Source organism: Desmodus rotundus, chromosome 3, assembly GCF_022682495.2.
Source record: "Desmodus rotundus isolate HL8 chromosome 3, HLdesRot8A.1, whole genome shotgun sequence".
In the NCBI taxonomy this organism is placed as follows: domain Eukaryota; kingdom Metazoa; phylum Chordata; class Mammalia; order Chiroptera; family Phyllostomidae; genus Desmodus; species Desmodus rotundus.
The window spans coordinates 10,461,857-10,476,946 of record NC_071389.1 but is presented as its reverse complement, the minus strand read 5'-3'; the positions used below and the strand labels follow the sequence as shown (position 1 = coordinate 10,476,946).

The window sequence follows — 15,090 nt, the reverse complement described above, 5'->3', positions numbered from 1 at the left end:
TGAGCACTTATCACAGTTTGAGGGTCCATGGTTATAGCTGAATAAATGTTCTCCCTGCCCTGGGCTGTGAGCTCCTGCAGGGTGGAGGGGAGCTCCTGCAGGGTGGAGGGCACCTCCTACCCATCTCTGCAGCCTGGATGCCCAGCAGAGCCTGGCCCCTTAGCATGTCCCTGGGAGGTGCTCACTCATTCACTTATTCACTCACTCACTCATTCATATGCTTAATTAACAGCCTTTGAGCACCTGCCATGTGCCAGGTTCTGGCCTAAGTGCTGAGGATAAAAAATGGATGCTACAGATGTGGTCCCCACACTTACTGGCTGACATTCTGGCCAAGGGTAAGGGAAAGACGGTCAATAAATAGGAGTAAATAGGAAAAGCACCTGATAGTGGTATGGCTCTGCAGAGAATGAAATTAAGGATGGCATGATGGAGAGAGGGCCATGGCGGTCAGGTAGTCCCTCTGAGGAGGGTATCCTGATGTCTAAGTGGAAAGAAGGATCAGCCCTGAAAAGGTCAAGGGGACAAGCATAGAGAGCTCTGAGCAGCAGAATCAGGCAGAGCAAAGGTCCTGAGGTAGGAATGGGCTTGGAGAGCTGGAGGAAAGGAAGGATGAGTGCATGACAAAGAGTGAATGAGACAAAGCCAGCAGGCTGGGTTACATCCCGTACGACTTATAACGAGTTTGGATTTATTTCCTGTGTCTTAGTCTATTTGGGCAGCTACACCAAAATACCACAGACTGGGTGGCTTATAAACAAAAGAAATTTATTTCTCACAGTTGTGCAGGCAGGAAGTCCAAGATCAGGGTGCCAGCGTGGTCAGGTTCTGCTGAGAGCCCTCTTCTGGTTGCAGGTGGCCAACTTCTTGCTGTGTCCTCGCGCAGTGGAAGGGGGGAGGGAGCTCTCTGGGGTCTCATTTGTGAGGGCCCCACCCTCGTGACCTCAGCATCTTCCAGATGCCCCATCTTCTAAAATCGTGACATTGGCGGTTAGGTTTCGACATATGAATTTGCGGGGGGAACACAGACATTCCATCTACAGCCGGTGGGACACCATTGGAGGGTTCTGACTTGGAGGGCACCAGGGAATGATTTATGTTGTAAAGGATCTTTCTAGCTGCTGTGGGGGGGACCAGATTATTGGGGGGTGGCAAGGAGGCGATCTGAAGACCTGATAGGAAGTGCAGGCAGTTTTCTGGGTGAGAGGTAGCTTTGGGTAGGACGGTGGCAGTGGAGGAGAGAAGCGAGTGAACAAAGATGAGTTTTGAGTGTAGAGTCAACGAGCTGTTTGGATATGAAGGGACGAAGGAAAGAGATGAGTGAAAAGTAAGTGTTGGGTCTGGTCAGCTGGGTTGATGACGGCACAACTTCCGGAGAAGGGGAAAGAGCGCCATGTTTTGGAAGGGAAAGTCAAAAGTTGGGTTTCAGCCATGTGAAGTTGGAAATGCAATTAGCTATCCAATGGGGGAGGGGAAAACAACAGGAAGTTGGACATCGGAGTCTGGCATTCCAGGGGAAAGATATGGCATCAGAGATTTGGGAGCCAAGGTGGACGTGAGCTGAATTGGCCATCTAGGTCCTGACTTGGGCCGAGGCAAAGGGGCTGTGATGATAGAGCCACTGCTTAATTCCCAGCCCGATGTGCCCAGGACTTGGAGTTTTTGTAGGGATGGGTCTCTATTCCCAGGATATTTGCGTGGACTGGGAGAGGCACAAAAGTGTCCTTTAGGTCATGTGTATCCTGGCTGGGAAGGGAGAAGCCTGGGCACTCTGAGGCAGCAGCGCTGGCTGAGGGTACTCCCTCCCAGCTCTCACCTGTCCTGCCACCCTGGCCTGTGCCTCTCCACGGTGGACACAGTGCACCGTGTTCACCAGCAAGCACAGGAAGGGTGTATTTTCCAGGCTCCCTTGCAGTTAGGTTGGGGGCTGTGACCGCTTCCGGTCCTGGGGTGTGGGCAGAGGTAATCTCCGTCACTGCTATGCTTGGCCCTTAAAAATACCCTGTGCCATTGTGTGAGGTTCCCCTTGCTGCTGGGAGAAATTGCCACACACTTAGTGGCTTAAAACCATGCAAATGCACTTCCTTAGCGTCCTGTCCTGGAGGTTGGAAGTCTGGAATGAATCTATGGGCTGGAATTGCTGGCAGCGCCAGTTCGTCCTGGAGTCTCCTGGGAGAACCCGGTCCTCTGCCTCTTCCAGCTTCTAGAGGTGGCCTGCCTTCCATGGCTTGTGGGCCGCTCCCTGCAGCACCCCAATCGATCTGTTGCTTCTTTTATCACATTTCCTTCTACTGCCTTCCTTCCTCCCTCGTATAAGGCCCCTTGTGATTACATTGGACTCACCTGGATAATCCAGAACAATCTCTCCATCTCAAAATCCGTAAATATCACATCAGCAAAATCGATTTTGCCTCGTAAGGTAACATGTTCACAGGTTCTAGGGATTAAGACGTGGACATCTTTGGGGGGGGGGGTCATCATTCTGCTCACCACAGTGATCCTGCAGCCCTTTCCCCCTGCCCTGGAGAAGATTCTAGAAGCCACATGTTCCAGCTGGTGTAGCCAGAAAATGAAAGAGGACTGTCCAAACTGCTCTGGGCTTTTCATGGCCCAAAATAATGTTTTATGGTGTTAATGCGGTAGACTCCGGGGCTGATGTGTTCCTGCTGCACAGCCTGTCCCATCTGGACATTAAAAGTGTTCCACGGACTCTTCTCGGTGACTGACTGGTCTTGGCCACAGCTCAGAGAGGCCAACCCCACCCTCCCAATGACCCTTTCTTTCTCCCAGAGCTAATCACTGCACGGCGTAGGGAATCTTCTTGTGGTTGAGGAGAAAGTTTAGGAACCTCTACCCCTGACTTACCTGTGGCCTTGATTGATGTTGGCCTTGGCCATGTGATTTGCTTTGACTGAAGAAGTGTTCATGGACACGACAGGCAGATGCTTTAATGGTGGGTGCATAATTTGGGCTTTTTCCCTAGGCTTTGGTGATCTACCATTAGAGGATCAAATGTCAGAGAGCCACTGCCCCTTTTGCCTGAGCTCCCAAGCAAACACCTGTGGAGGAGACCCGAGCCCACCTACAGCCTGAAGTCCAGCCCAGTGAAGCAGAGCTGCCCACCGAGGCCAGAGTGGATCAGCTTCACCACGTCATCCTGGACAGGAACATAATCATGAATGCTTGTTGTTGTAGGCCACTAAGATGTGGGTTGGTTTGTTATGCAGCATTATCCTGGCAACCGCTGACCATTACACTTGGCCCTGAGGAACCTTTAATTTCCTGAGAGTCTCTGGCCACTTCCCATGCCTGGTTGTCAGGATCTGGGTGAGAGAGTGATCTGTATCTCTACCCCTCATCCAGGGAGGAGCATGTCTTCCATCTCCTTTGTCACCCCTGCCCCCATCCCAGTGCCTGTCCCAATGCTGGATACCAGCTGGCACCCAGTTGCTGTCATAGAACAAATGAAGAATACAGAGCCGCAGACCCAGGTGGGGAAAATCGTTCTGTTTGTTTTAATTAAACCGACTGAAGAAGCCAAGACAGAAAGAAAGAGACTAAGAACAAGACTGGAAATAGTTTAGAAAAGAAATGAAAAGCAATCGCAGAGATGTCAGTGCTGGACGGAGAGCTGGGAGCCGGGGCCGAGCCTTCACGTCAGCTCCAGGACCACTGTCAGGGCGAGCACCAAGGTGAGCCGGACACCAGCAGGGCCAGAAGCGGAACCTGTGCCAGGGCAGGGAGCAGGATCAGAGCCCGCAGACCCACCATGTCGCTTTCTGGTGAGCTCGGCGGCTGTGGCACCCGGGAACAGCAGAGCTTCAGAGGGCCCAGCAAAAAGTCTGGACTTCACTGTCAGGGTGCACTGGGTCCACACCCCAGCTCTGCCACCAGTCCCACCTGTGGGTGGCCCCTTCTTTGCCCTGGGCCTGCTGGGCTGGGGTCAGGCTCCCTGGTGCCCATCAGGACCCTCCAGTGGGGACCATGAGTTGGGGCCTCCATTGTGAATTGTGGGATGGGCCCAGTGTGGGGACAGCATGGCTGGTGGGCCTGGGAGCAGTGTCTGGGTCCCTTGGAGAGGTGCCCGGTTTGGGGGAAGCCTGGGAGGGCAATATGAGGGACCCCAGCGGAGCCATCTGGCTGTGCTCCCAACTGCCCTGCAGAGTGGTCCAGGGGCCCAGAACACAGCCCCAGGGTCAGTGCTGGATACATGTCCTTGGGGCCAGGGCGCTGAACCCTCTGAGCCACTATGGATGGTGCTGGGGACACACTTAGTCCCTGGAAATGCCTGCCGCTGATTTGGGGTGCTGAGCCCCCTTGACTGTCTCAGTGCCCGCTCCTGACCACCCAGACCCAGGCTCTGGGAACTAGAGGACAATGTCCTGCCTGAGGCTCGAGGGAGGGGCAAGGGTAGGCAGACGGGAGGTGTCGGGGCCAGAGCTTCCTGGAGCCTTGAAAATTGCACTTCTAAGCAAGGAGCCCTGAGAGTGGAGACTTACCATTGGAGTCCTCTGTTCCTCTTGGAATATTTGGGTTTTCTGTTGGGAGGAACAGAAAGAGAGCTAGAGAGTGGATGGCTTTGGAACGTGGTAAAGGAGCTCCCCTCTATCCGGATCACACCTGCCAGGTAGCATCACGTGCACTCTCTCGGTGCAGCCACACGTCTGTGGGCTGGAAGTGCCAGCCCCACCGTGACACAGGAGAAACTGAGGGATGTTAAGTTGTTTGCCCAAGATGGCCCAGCTGCTAAGCGGTGGGCCTGGGATTTGAACCCACAGATCTCTGGTTTTCATTGCTGAACTCCAGTGCTTCCCTGTGGGGTACCTTCCCAGGGCACATGTAGGGCACTCAGGCGCTTTCTGTTCCCTACTTCTTGGGACAGTGCCAGCCAGGGCCCGTCCCTGGGCAGCTGCCCCGATCCCCGTCCGGTGCGGCGTACCGAACACGATGAGCCGGGTGTGAGTGTCCGTGGAGCCCAGAGGGTTCTGGGCTGTGCAGCGGTACATGGAGCCGTTGAGCTCTGCGGGAACCCGCTCCAACACCAGTTCCTTCCCGTCAAACTCGGTGCTGCCGTCCAGGAGGCGGCTCCCGACCCGTGTCCATGTGAACATGGGCTCTGGGAAGACTTCGTTCTGTTGGCCAGAGCAGGAAGGGGTCAGAACCATGGCCTGGCCAGGCCTGGCAATGCATTGTCATCTGATAGGTTAGGAGGGGCTTCCTGGAGCATTAGGCAGATGAAGACTCTAGGGCTGGGAGGATGTCAAGGCCCATGAGCTACGTCTACTCGGAGTTCTGGATGGGTAAGCAAAAATGCAGGTACCTCTTGCCATTCCTCACCGAAACCAATTTTGCCATCACTAGATTAGCAGGCTGGGCTGGAGGTCAAGGGCAGGGTCTCAGAGCATGCTGCCAGGGATGCCAGTGCCTGGCTGGGGCCCCTCCCACCTCCCACCACTCTTCCAGATGCTCAGAGAGAGGCCGACCTGAAATCCATGGACCAGAATCCTCACTGTGTCCCCGACCCGGGCTCTGCTGGGCGTCATCGTGATTTTGGGTCCTTTGGGGGCAACTGAAGGGAGAGAAAGGCCAGGTCAGAGAGGTGGACGTATGTGCGGGGGAGGGACACTGGGCAAGAAAAGGAGGGGCAGGGGAAATGAAAGAGGAAGTTCTAGTCCAGTTCTAGTCCTGCCCCAGGATGCTCATTCCTTCCTTCCTCCACTCTAGCCTGCCTGGTGCGTTCGCACACACTCCCTGAGTCCCTGCGGTGAGTCAGACCCTGGCTGGGACTTGGGGATTCAACGGCGTACCAAACGTGGTCTCAGCCCTGGGTGGATGAGGTGTGAGGAACCAGATTCCTCACTGCCCTGTTTTCTAAAACCCCCATCTACTCCTGTCAGGCATGGGCCTGGGCATACTGACCCGAGAGGAGAGGGACCTGGCATGGATCAGGGGCCTGACGTGCACTAGGCTACAGTGGAGGGCCGTCGCACCCATCCTGGTTCTTACAGGCAGGTGACCGTAAAGCCCATTTTGCAGGCTTTAAAACTGGCCCTAGGGGGGTCAGCGGCTTGCCCAAGCTCACACAGTCAGGAAGTGGCAGAAGCAGGACTTCAGGTCATGCAGGTCTTCAGAGGGAAGCAGGAAGCCTGGGAGTGGAGGAGGAGGAGAGCTGATACCTTGTCCTATCTGAGCTGCGGTCCCTGGGGGCTCCTGGGGGCTGCTGGGAGGGGCAGAGGGGGTGGGCTAGGGGTCAGCCCTGCCCTTACTTCCCTGAGCTGACAAACCAGGGCCTTTGCAGCAGGCGGTTCCTCCGACTCCTACCCTCACTGCTCTATCAAGATGTTGCTTCCGGAAGCCAGGCCAGCTGCTCTTACCCTGGCACTTCCTCCACCACCCTGAAACCCATTAGCAGCTGCTGGCTGTCAAATCGTGGCCCCCCTGCCTGCTCCTAGAACACATCACCTGAAGGCGTGTTCTCAGTCCCCAGAGTCTCACGCCTCTCAGCCCCTGGACACATAGAACGAGGAGAGCCCCGAGACCAGGACTGAGGCCTAGCCTTCTGCTCTCTGGCTGCATAAGCCAATTCAACCTGTTGGGCCCCAGTTTTCTCACCTGTAAATGGGGACAACAGGCTACCACCTCACTGGAGGAGTTGCTCTGAAAGGACAGTGGGGGAGGGATCAGAGATAGTAAAGGGGTGTGTACGTGCTCAGGGAAATGCACGGGATCCTGACTACATAACCTGCCCTCTTTCCTGCTCCTGAGCATTCTACTCCAAGGGCAGACTTGTGAAATCTCATGGAAAAGATTCTCTAAGCTTCCCCCAGCAGTTCCGGGTGTTCACTAAAACCACCACTTACCCACCCACACACTCATCCATCTGTTCATGGATGCACATCCATGCATCTACCCATCTATCCATCTACCCATCCATCCATTCTTTCTACCCACACATCCATCCATTCGGCCATAGCATCCCATCCATCCATCCAAACATTCATTCTATCCATTCATCCGTCATTCCATCATATTATCCATCCACCCACCCATCCACCCATCTACCCCAAAACCTACCAGTCCATTCACCAGCCCAGTCATTCATCTGCTCTGCCTACCTAGTTCTTTACGGTACACGTGTCTGTGTTGATCATTATGCAGGGCAATGTTGAGGACCCAGTGAGGAATGATGATAATAGTAGCTTGTATTTACTGAGTACTCACTCTGTCACTCTGCTAGGCACTCTCTCTGCACTGCCTTATTTAATCTTCACAAACCCACAGAAGAATTGTTATTAAACAAGAGTTTATTAAGTAACGTGTTAGGGATTTTTCTGAGTCCTGTACCAAGTGAACATGGCAGGTAAAATCCTGCCCATATGGCACTTAAACTCCAGTGGGGGATCCAAGAGATAAGGAATTATATAATATATACTTGTAGATAGAAATAAATATGATGCCAGAAAGCAAAGCAAGGAAAGGAGTTGATGGGGCCAGGAGGAAGAGGCTGAGATAGGGGTAGAAGATTTGAGGAGAGACCTGGATGAAGGAGGGATTGAGAATGTTGGGGTAAGGTTTTTCCAGGCAGAAAGGAAAGTCATTGCAAAGTCACAGAGGTGGACCTGAGCTGGATGCATTCAAGGAAGAGTAAGGAGGACGCTGTGGCTGGAGCAGGTGGACCAGAGGGGAGTGGTGGATGAGCACTCCCTGGCTTTTAATGCGATAGAGGTCACGTAGGGAAATGCCCTGTTCTTAAGCACACAATTCGATGAATCTTAATGAACATGATTACCTGTGTAAGTACCATCCCGATCACACTCTAGAGCATTCCTCGCCCTCTAGAAAGTTCACTTACGCCTCCTTTCAGTCAATGTCCACTCTCCATAGGTAAAGATTGTTTGGATTTCTGTCACCAGAGGTTTGTTTCATGTTCTAGAAGTTCACAGACATGGAATGATGCCGTATGTACTCTTTGCCGTCTGGCTTCTTCGGCTCAGCATGTTTTGAGTTCCAGCCACACTGCTGTGTGTATCAGGAGTTCATTCATATGTATCGATAAGAAATACAGTTTATTGTATGAATATACTACCGTTTTTTCATCCATTTTCCTAATTATGGCCATTAGCATTTCTCAGTTTTTGTTGTTATGAATAAAGCTGATGTGAACATTCATGCCCGAATCTCCGTGGGTGTGTGTTTTCCTTTTTCTTGGGTAAACACTTCGGAGCGAAAGAGTGGACCAGGGAGAAGGGGTATATTTACCTTTGTAAGCAACTGCCAGTTTTTTGAGTAGTTGTGCCGCCACCAGCGATGGACAGGCATTCTGATGGCTCTGCATTTGCATCCACATTTCGCATCGCCGACGTCTTCAATTCCAGGCCATCCAGCGGTTGTGAAATGGTAACTCGCGGAGGTTTTAGTCTTCATTTCCCTGATGACTAATGATGTTATGCCCCTTTCTATATACATATTGGCCATTGTGAGATCTTCTTTTTAAAAATAATTGAGTTTCCTTGTCATTATGAATCTGCAGTAGCTGTTTATATATTCTGGATACAAATCCTTTGTCATATATTTGTGGTTAGAGTGTTTTTTTCTCAGTCTATAGTTTGCCTTTTCATTTTCTTAAAATTGTCTTCTTATGAGCAGAAGATAGGAATTTTTATTAAGTCCAATTTACCGACTTTCTATTTTTCATTTAGTGCTTGTCGCGACCTCTTTAAGAAATCCTTGCCTGCCCCAATATCGCACAGGTATATTTCTATGTTTTGCTCTAGAAGCTTTATGATGCTGGGTTTTACATTTAGGTCTATGATTCATCTCAAATTAAATCTGTGTATATGTGAGGTAAGAGCCCAAGTTCATTTTCTCCTTATGCATCTCCTGGGTCATTTGTTAAAAAGACTTCTCCATCCCCATCGAACGGCCCAGGGTCCTTTGTCAAAAATCAATTGAGTCTATATATTAGGGTCTATTTCTGGACTCTATTCTGTCCTATCAATCTATTTGCCTACCTTTAGAGGATTTGGGGTGGGTGTGTATGTGATTCCTGATATGACTTATAGTAAATGGATCAATCAGGGTGAAGAGTAGGAGAAGGCGAACGGGGAAGCCGAAAGCTCAGCTTGGGGGCTACTGTAATAATCTGGGCTCCTTGGTTGGGCGGTCAGAGGGGAAACCATGAGATGTGGCCAACGCAGGACATACTCTGGTTGAGTTGCCAGGGCTTGGTGATGGCTTGGGAGTGAGATATAGAAAAAAGAGGGGGATTAGTGGGTGACCCCAGAGTTCTGGCTTGATCAGTGGGAAGAATGTAGTTACCATCTACAGAGATGGGTTCTGGGCCCAGCTGGGCATCTGTCTTCTTGGAGGAGGGGTGGCACCTGAGCAGGGGAGAGCACCCCTGGTGGAGGGGACAGCAGGAGCTAAGGGCTATATCACAGGGAGACATGTGCCGACCCTCACTGGCCTGACCTTCAACGTCCTCAGCAGATGACTAGAGTCTGTGCCCAAGGTCATCTCGTCCACCCCACTGTCTCCCACCCATGCCAGGGTGCCGGTGCCCTGCCTGTGTGAGGTGCAGACTCTCACTCAGGACCCACCCCCCAGCTCACACCACTCTCCCCCAGTTCTCTCTGAAGCTCCGCCAGGCAGACTGTACAACTCATGGGCTCTGGGAGCAGACTGACCTGGCTGGGTGACCTAAGGAGAATTCCTTGAAGCCCGCGTCCCCTCATTTTAAAAATGGGAACAGTGGTAGCATCTCTCACGGCTTCATGGGGTCACTGCCCAGTTGCAAGGAGAACGCATCGGATGTGGAGCCTGGCTCCTAGCACATGCTCCAAACATGTATGAGGTCACTATGGTTTCCCCCCATTCAATAGGTCAGAAAACTGAGGATCAGAGACCTAAGAAGCCTGAGATCTCACCAACTGACAGCAGCCGAGGTAGGACTGGGAGCCAGCCTGGGGGGCTCTTACTCACCCACCCAGTTTGGCCTCTTCACCTTGGTGGCCCCGCTACGTCTCCCTCTCCCCCTTCCCTGCTGTGCACACATATGTCCCGCTGCCTTGGGGTGGGCATGGGAAGGGGTGCAACAGGCCTCTGGCAGCACCCTCTCTGTTTCCAAAGATGCAAGCTGAAGCTCATCTCCCAGCTGCTTTGAGTCCTTGTCTGGTCTCGTTTTTCTCATTCTCGGTTCGGGTAGGGCAGGGAGCCATCTGTGGGAAGCCTGTGCTTGGCCGAGAGAGGCAGGTGGTGGCTTTCATGGGTGAAGCAGCCTGATGAAGGGTTGAGGCTACTCCCTGCCTAAGAGCAGGTTGTATCTTGAAGATGGGATGGAAGGAGCATGGGAAGGCCGGAGGATCCAGAGAGAGGGGTGGAAGGAGGTGGGAGGGCCGGCTCTGGGTTGAGAAGTCGCAGCACCTGGCACAGGGCCTGGCCATAGCGGGTGCTCATGGCGTCTCTATGGAATGATGAGCAAATGGTACCCGGGGGTGGGGGTGGGGTAGGAGCTCGTGACAAATGGCTGCCATGTGGAAGCACAGTGACAAGTCACACTGTCTGCCTTGGAATCCTCTCCTACTTACCTTCCCTTATTTAACCGCCCTGGTGCTCAGTTACCTCCTCTGTGACACGGGATAATAACACTACCACGTTCAGTTATCGTGAGGATTACCAATTGGATGATTGCATTACGATTGAGTTAATATGAGACAAGCAACAGTCTGTGGTCTGTAGTAGGTGTTCAGTGAATGTTAGCCCTAGTTATTACTTTCTGTCTGGGCAGATGGCCTGTGGAAATCAAAGGGCCATTTAATGGTTCTTAAGGGAAATAACCCCATAGCCAGCCAAGGATGTCTGCTCTGGGGCTGGTGTGTTCAGTGGTTGGCATTGCAGGGAGGGAAGAAGGTACCATAGAATTGGCTTGAAATCCCAGCTCTGCTTTTTACAGGTTGGTGACTCAGGGGCTCCACCAACCCAAGACTCAGTTTTGCTCATCCATAAAATGGGACTGCACGGTGAGTTTCTCCTTGTGAGGAATAAATGAGATAAGCCTTGCAAATGTTCCTGGCACATAGTACATGCGAAATGTCCATGAAATCCCTTGGTGTCTGGTGCACAGTCGGTGCTGGGTTTTCTGGTGAACCAGAGGGAAACAGAAGACTTTTGGATCCCTTGGCCTAAGCTGAAGTCCCCACCCTCGTCAGTCATTGCTATCTGTCCTCGGTCACGAGGGTTAGGGGCTGGGAGGGCCCCATGCAGCGCCCATCACCGCAGGAGATGCAGAGGACAAGTCCAGGCATTCTGGGCTCCAGGAAGAGCTTCCGGGTGCTATAGGTCAAGGTCCAAAGGGTTTCAAGCAGAGAACCAGTACAGACAGGAGGTGTGCCTACCTCCCTGGCCCAGCCCCTCAGTCAATACAAAAGCTGATTCAAAGGGGCTCTTGTATTTCTGCTAGAGAAGATTCCACATGTGCCCTCTCCCTGCCTTGACCCAGCTGGGAGGAGACGTGTAAGGGGGAAGGAGTCAGATCTTAGGGACCTGCTCGGGGATGCCCCGAGCTGGTGCTTTGTGGGAAGAGGAAGCAGGTTCTCAGGCTGAGTTGGCCTGGGGTGTCCAGTTTCCTGGTTGTGCCCACCTCCCACATCCCCACAGATGACAGGGTTGTCATCGTACTTAAAAGTGTAAGCCAGAGTGGTGCCCTCCTGTGTCTTTTGTGTTCCTGACCCCAACCTGGCAAAGCTTCCTGACCCGGATCCAGCGGGCCTCCAACCTGCTATGTCAGTGACCCTTTCTTAGTAACCGTCCCCTGGGCTCATGGGTCTTTCATCTCATACAGAAAACCTCTTTGTCACCTCCTGTGTTCCTGACTGTGATGGATCAAAACCTTCCTGGACCTTTCTGTGACCTGACTCAGCAATACCCCCCACCCCCAAAGAGTCCAAACTGTGTTCTTCATGCTTCCAGCAAGCCTCCCTATGTTTTCTGTGTTTATTTACAACCTTGAAAACCTTCTATGTTTTCTCACGCCGATCCATATTCTTTTCTTTAAAGATTTCATTTATTTTTAGAGAGAGGGGAAGGGAGGAAGACAGATTGTTGTGCAAGAGAAATATTGATCAGTTGCCCCTCGCACACTCCCAGATGGGGATCCAGCCTGCAACCCAGGCATGTGCCCTGACTGGGAATCAAACTGGCGACCTTTTGGTTCACAGGCTGATGCTCAACCCACTTAGCCACGCTGGTCAGGACTGATCCATATGCTTGATCCTGATGGACCAAACTCTTGCGACCTCTTGTGTTCCTGACCCTATCCAGCAAACTCTCCCTCCCTCACTAGAATCTCCCATGTCCTCCTATCCAGCTCAGCAAACCTGCTTAAGAACCCAGATTCTGCCCTTGCTGGGTGGTTCAGTTGGTTGGAGCATCTTCCTGTATACCAAAGTTTTCAGGTTCGATCCCTGGTCGGGGTACATACAGGAGGCAAGCAATCAATGTTCCTCTCTCACATCAATGTCTCTCTCTCTCTCTCTCTCTCCAAAATCAATAAATATATTCTTGGGTGAGGGTAAAAAAAAAAAAAAAGAACCCAGACTGTTACCTGTGTGCCTGCCCCTGACTCCAGTTTTCTCCCCGTCCTCCCTATCTCCACGACGGCCAGCAGCCTGGGCCCTTATTCCAAGCCTTCCCCCACCCCAGCTCTGCAGGGGCCTACAGAAGGGCGGACCCCAACCTTACCCAGCGTGACCTCTGCCTGCATGGGCATCGACAGTGCTGGGTGCTTGACCTCACAGCTGAAGAGGGCTTCGTTGTCGATCTGCGGGTTCAGTGTCCAGGTGAGAAGGGCGCGCACCTCCACAGTGCCGTCACTGCCCGGGGTGTGGCTGTGGCGCAGGAAGTAGACAGGTTCGGAGCTGTGGACCCAGCGGGGGAACTCTCGGCTCACCACTGTCTCTGGGATGTTCTCAGTGGTCGGCTGGAGGAAGATGCTGGGGTCCGGGGTCAGGCCATGGGATGGCCGCTCGGTGTAGGGATGCCCACCCTGGTTCTCAGTGTCCATCAGGGACAGTGACCTCTGCACCTTGGTGTCGTCCAGGTCACGGTGCAGGAGGCTGCGGAAGGGCCTGCTGTCCTGGAGGGGGCCAGAGCTTGCAACTGGTGGCTCGGACAGGGGCACTGCGTCAATTGGTTCCCCATCTCTTTTGAAATAAACCTGGAATCACAAGGAGGGTATGGGAAAAGATTTTGTGCCAATGACCTAGACCTCCCAATGGGCTCTCAGAGGATATGGCCACAGAAGGCTGTGCTTCTGGAGCCTCCTTTTCCTGGTAGCCTTCCTGATGGACCTCCTTATTCATTTCCCTCTAGCACCCCAAGACTGAGGTGGCACAGTTTAGTGAGGACATGCAGACCCTGGTGGCAGGGGCTTTGCACCTCAGTTTCCTTACTTGTACAGGTGAATACAAGCACATGCTTCATGGGGCTGTGGGATGCCTAGAACCAATGAGCAGATAGAAGGGCCCAGGACCCAACCTGGTGGCCACCTGGGCTCCAAGGGTGGTCCATGCCCACCGGGAAGAACAAATGGATGAGAAAGTAGAGCGGGGCTGAGGTTAAGTGAGGCATCAGAAGAATGAGGAAAGGATCCCTGCATGTGAGGTCGCTTTGAAGGTTCTGGAGACAAGGCAAGAAACAGGTGCGTGTGTGGGAGGAAGCTAGGTGTGGGGGGATGAGGCGAGAGCATCATCTTCTTGCTTTCTCTGCTAGTGAGCAATTGAAGTTTTGAGAGGCGGCATTTAATTTAATTTGCTGTCTTTTTATTTTGGTACAGGTGCCCAGAGGCCTGTGGGGATTGGGTGTATTTTTAATAAATCAGATAAATAAATAGATGGAAGATGGGGAGAGCAGAGGGCAGGAAGCAGCTCTTAGGATGCTGGCGCAGGTTGGGGAGGGAGGAGGGCGAGGTAACAGAGCGGGGGGATTGGTGCTGGGGGGTGGGCAGTAAATGAAATGAGCAGTGCAGAGAATCTGTCAGAGTTTATAGCTCCAACGAAAAATCTCTTATGCACATAATAGCCATAGCCTGCTTTGGTTTTTTCTTTTCCTTTTTTTTTTTTTTTGAAAAGTGCTTCAAAAGCATATTTGTAATTTATATCAAAGAATTTTTTCAAGTTCTGACCTTCCAGGCAAATGTAAGATGCCTGGAATGTGGGGAGATGAGGATCATATATATATGAAGATATATATATTTGTATGTATATATGTATATACATATATATGTATTTAATTTGCTGTCTTTTTATCTTGGTACACATACACACACATATATATATTTTTTATATATGTCTTCATATATATATGTCTTTTCCTGTGTATATTTGAATATTTAGTGCCCTGTCTTGAATGGCAGAAGCAGGCAGGTGGGGGAGGGGTTTTCCCTGCAGCCCCAGGGCTGAGAGGAAACTTTCTTTGGGCCCCTTTAGAAAAGCTTTTCTTTAGGGAAAAAGGACAGCTTGCTTGATTTTCGGGGTCCAGACCTCTGAATGGGCTCCAAAGGAGAGAACCTGGGTCTACGCCCTGCTCTCACCCGTGCTGGCGTTGAAGGTGCCTGTTCATTTCTCGCCTTGGGAACGTAGGTGCAGGTGGGGAAAATGGGCCTCACCAAAGGTGAGTCTCCAAACACCTATTCCCCGCCTCACCTGTGCCGCCTGCCCACTGCCCCATCTTGAGTCTTTCTGCATGTGTTTATTGCCCTGTCCTGGGCAGCTGGGGGGAGGCTGGCTGGGTCCCTGGGTCACCCCACTGGAACATGCCTGTGAGACAATCAGGGTCTGGAATGCCTAGCCTTCCCCTCCTTGAACTTGAACCCTACCTGTCCCTCCCTCACTGGCCCTAGTAAGGTGAGAAACTCTCAGGGTCGACACCTAAATGTCAATGCTGGGAGGGCCTTGGGAGCCTGCGGCCCGTAGCATCTCCACATGGAACCCCAAGGGCTCCACAGAGGTGCCTCAGGGATCAGCATAGGCAACCCGCCCTTCCCTCGCTTTTCACTGTTTTAGCAACATTTAAATACATGGGGCTTCTGTGTAT

At 52.2% G+C, this 15,090-nt stretch overlaps 1 protein-coding gene across 1 annotated transcript in view; it reads right to left on the bottom strand.

Annotated features, from left to right (window-relative positions):
• Nucleotides 1-3,492: 3,492 nt before the first annotated feature.
• Nucleotides 3,493-15,090, bottom strand: part of IGSF21 (immunoglobin superfamily member 21) — a 228,230-nt gene continuing 216,632 nt past the window's right edge. The window contains exons 6-10 of the mRNA XM_053920619.1: nt 12,739-13,213; nt 5,484-5,569; nt 4,940-5,132; nt 4,500-4,538; nt 3,493-3,726 (exon numbers count right to left, since the gene is read on the bottom strand). Coding sequence (XP_053776594.1) covers nt 3,653-3,726; nt 4,500-4,538; nt 4,940-5,132; nt 5,484-5,569; nt 12,739-13,213 — 867 coding nt within the window. The 3' untranslated portion in view covers nt 3,493-3,652. The remainder of the gene's footprint in view (nt 3,727-4,499; nt 4,539-4,939; nt 5,133-5,483; nt 5,570-12,738; nt 13,214-15,090) is intronic.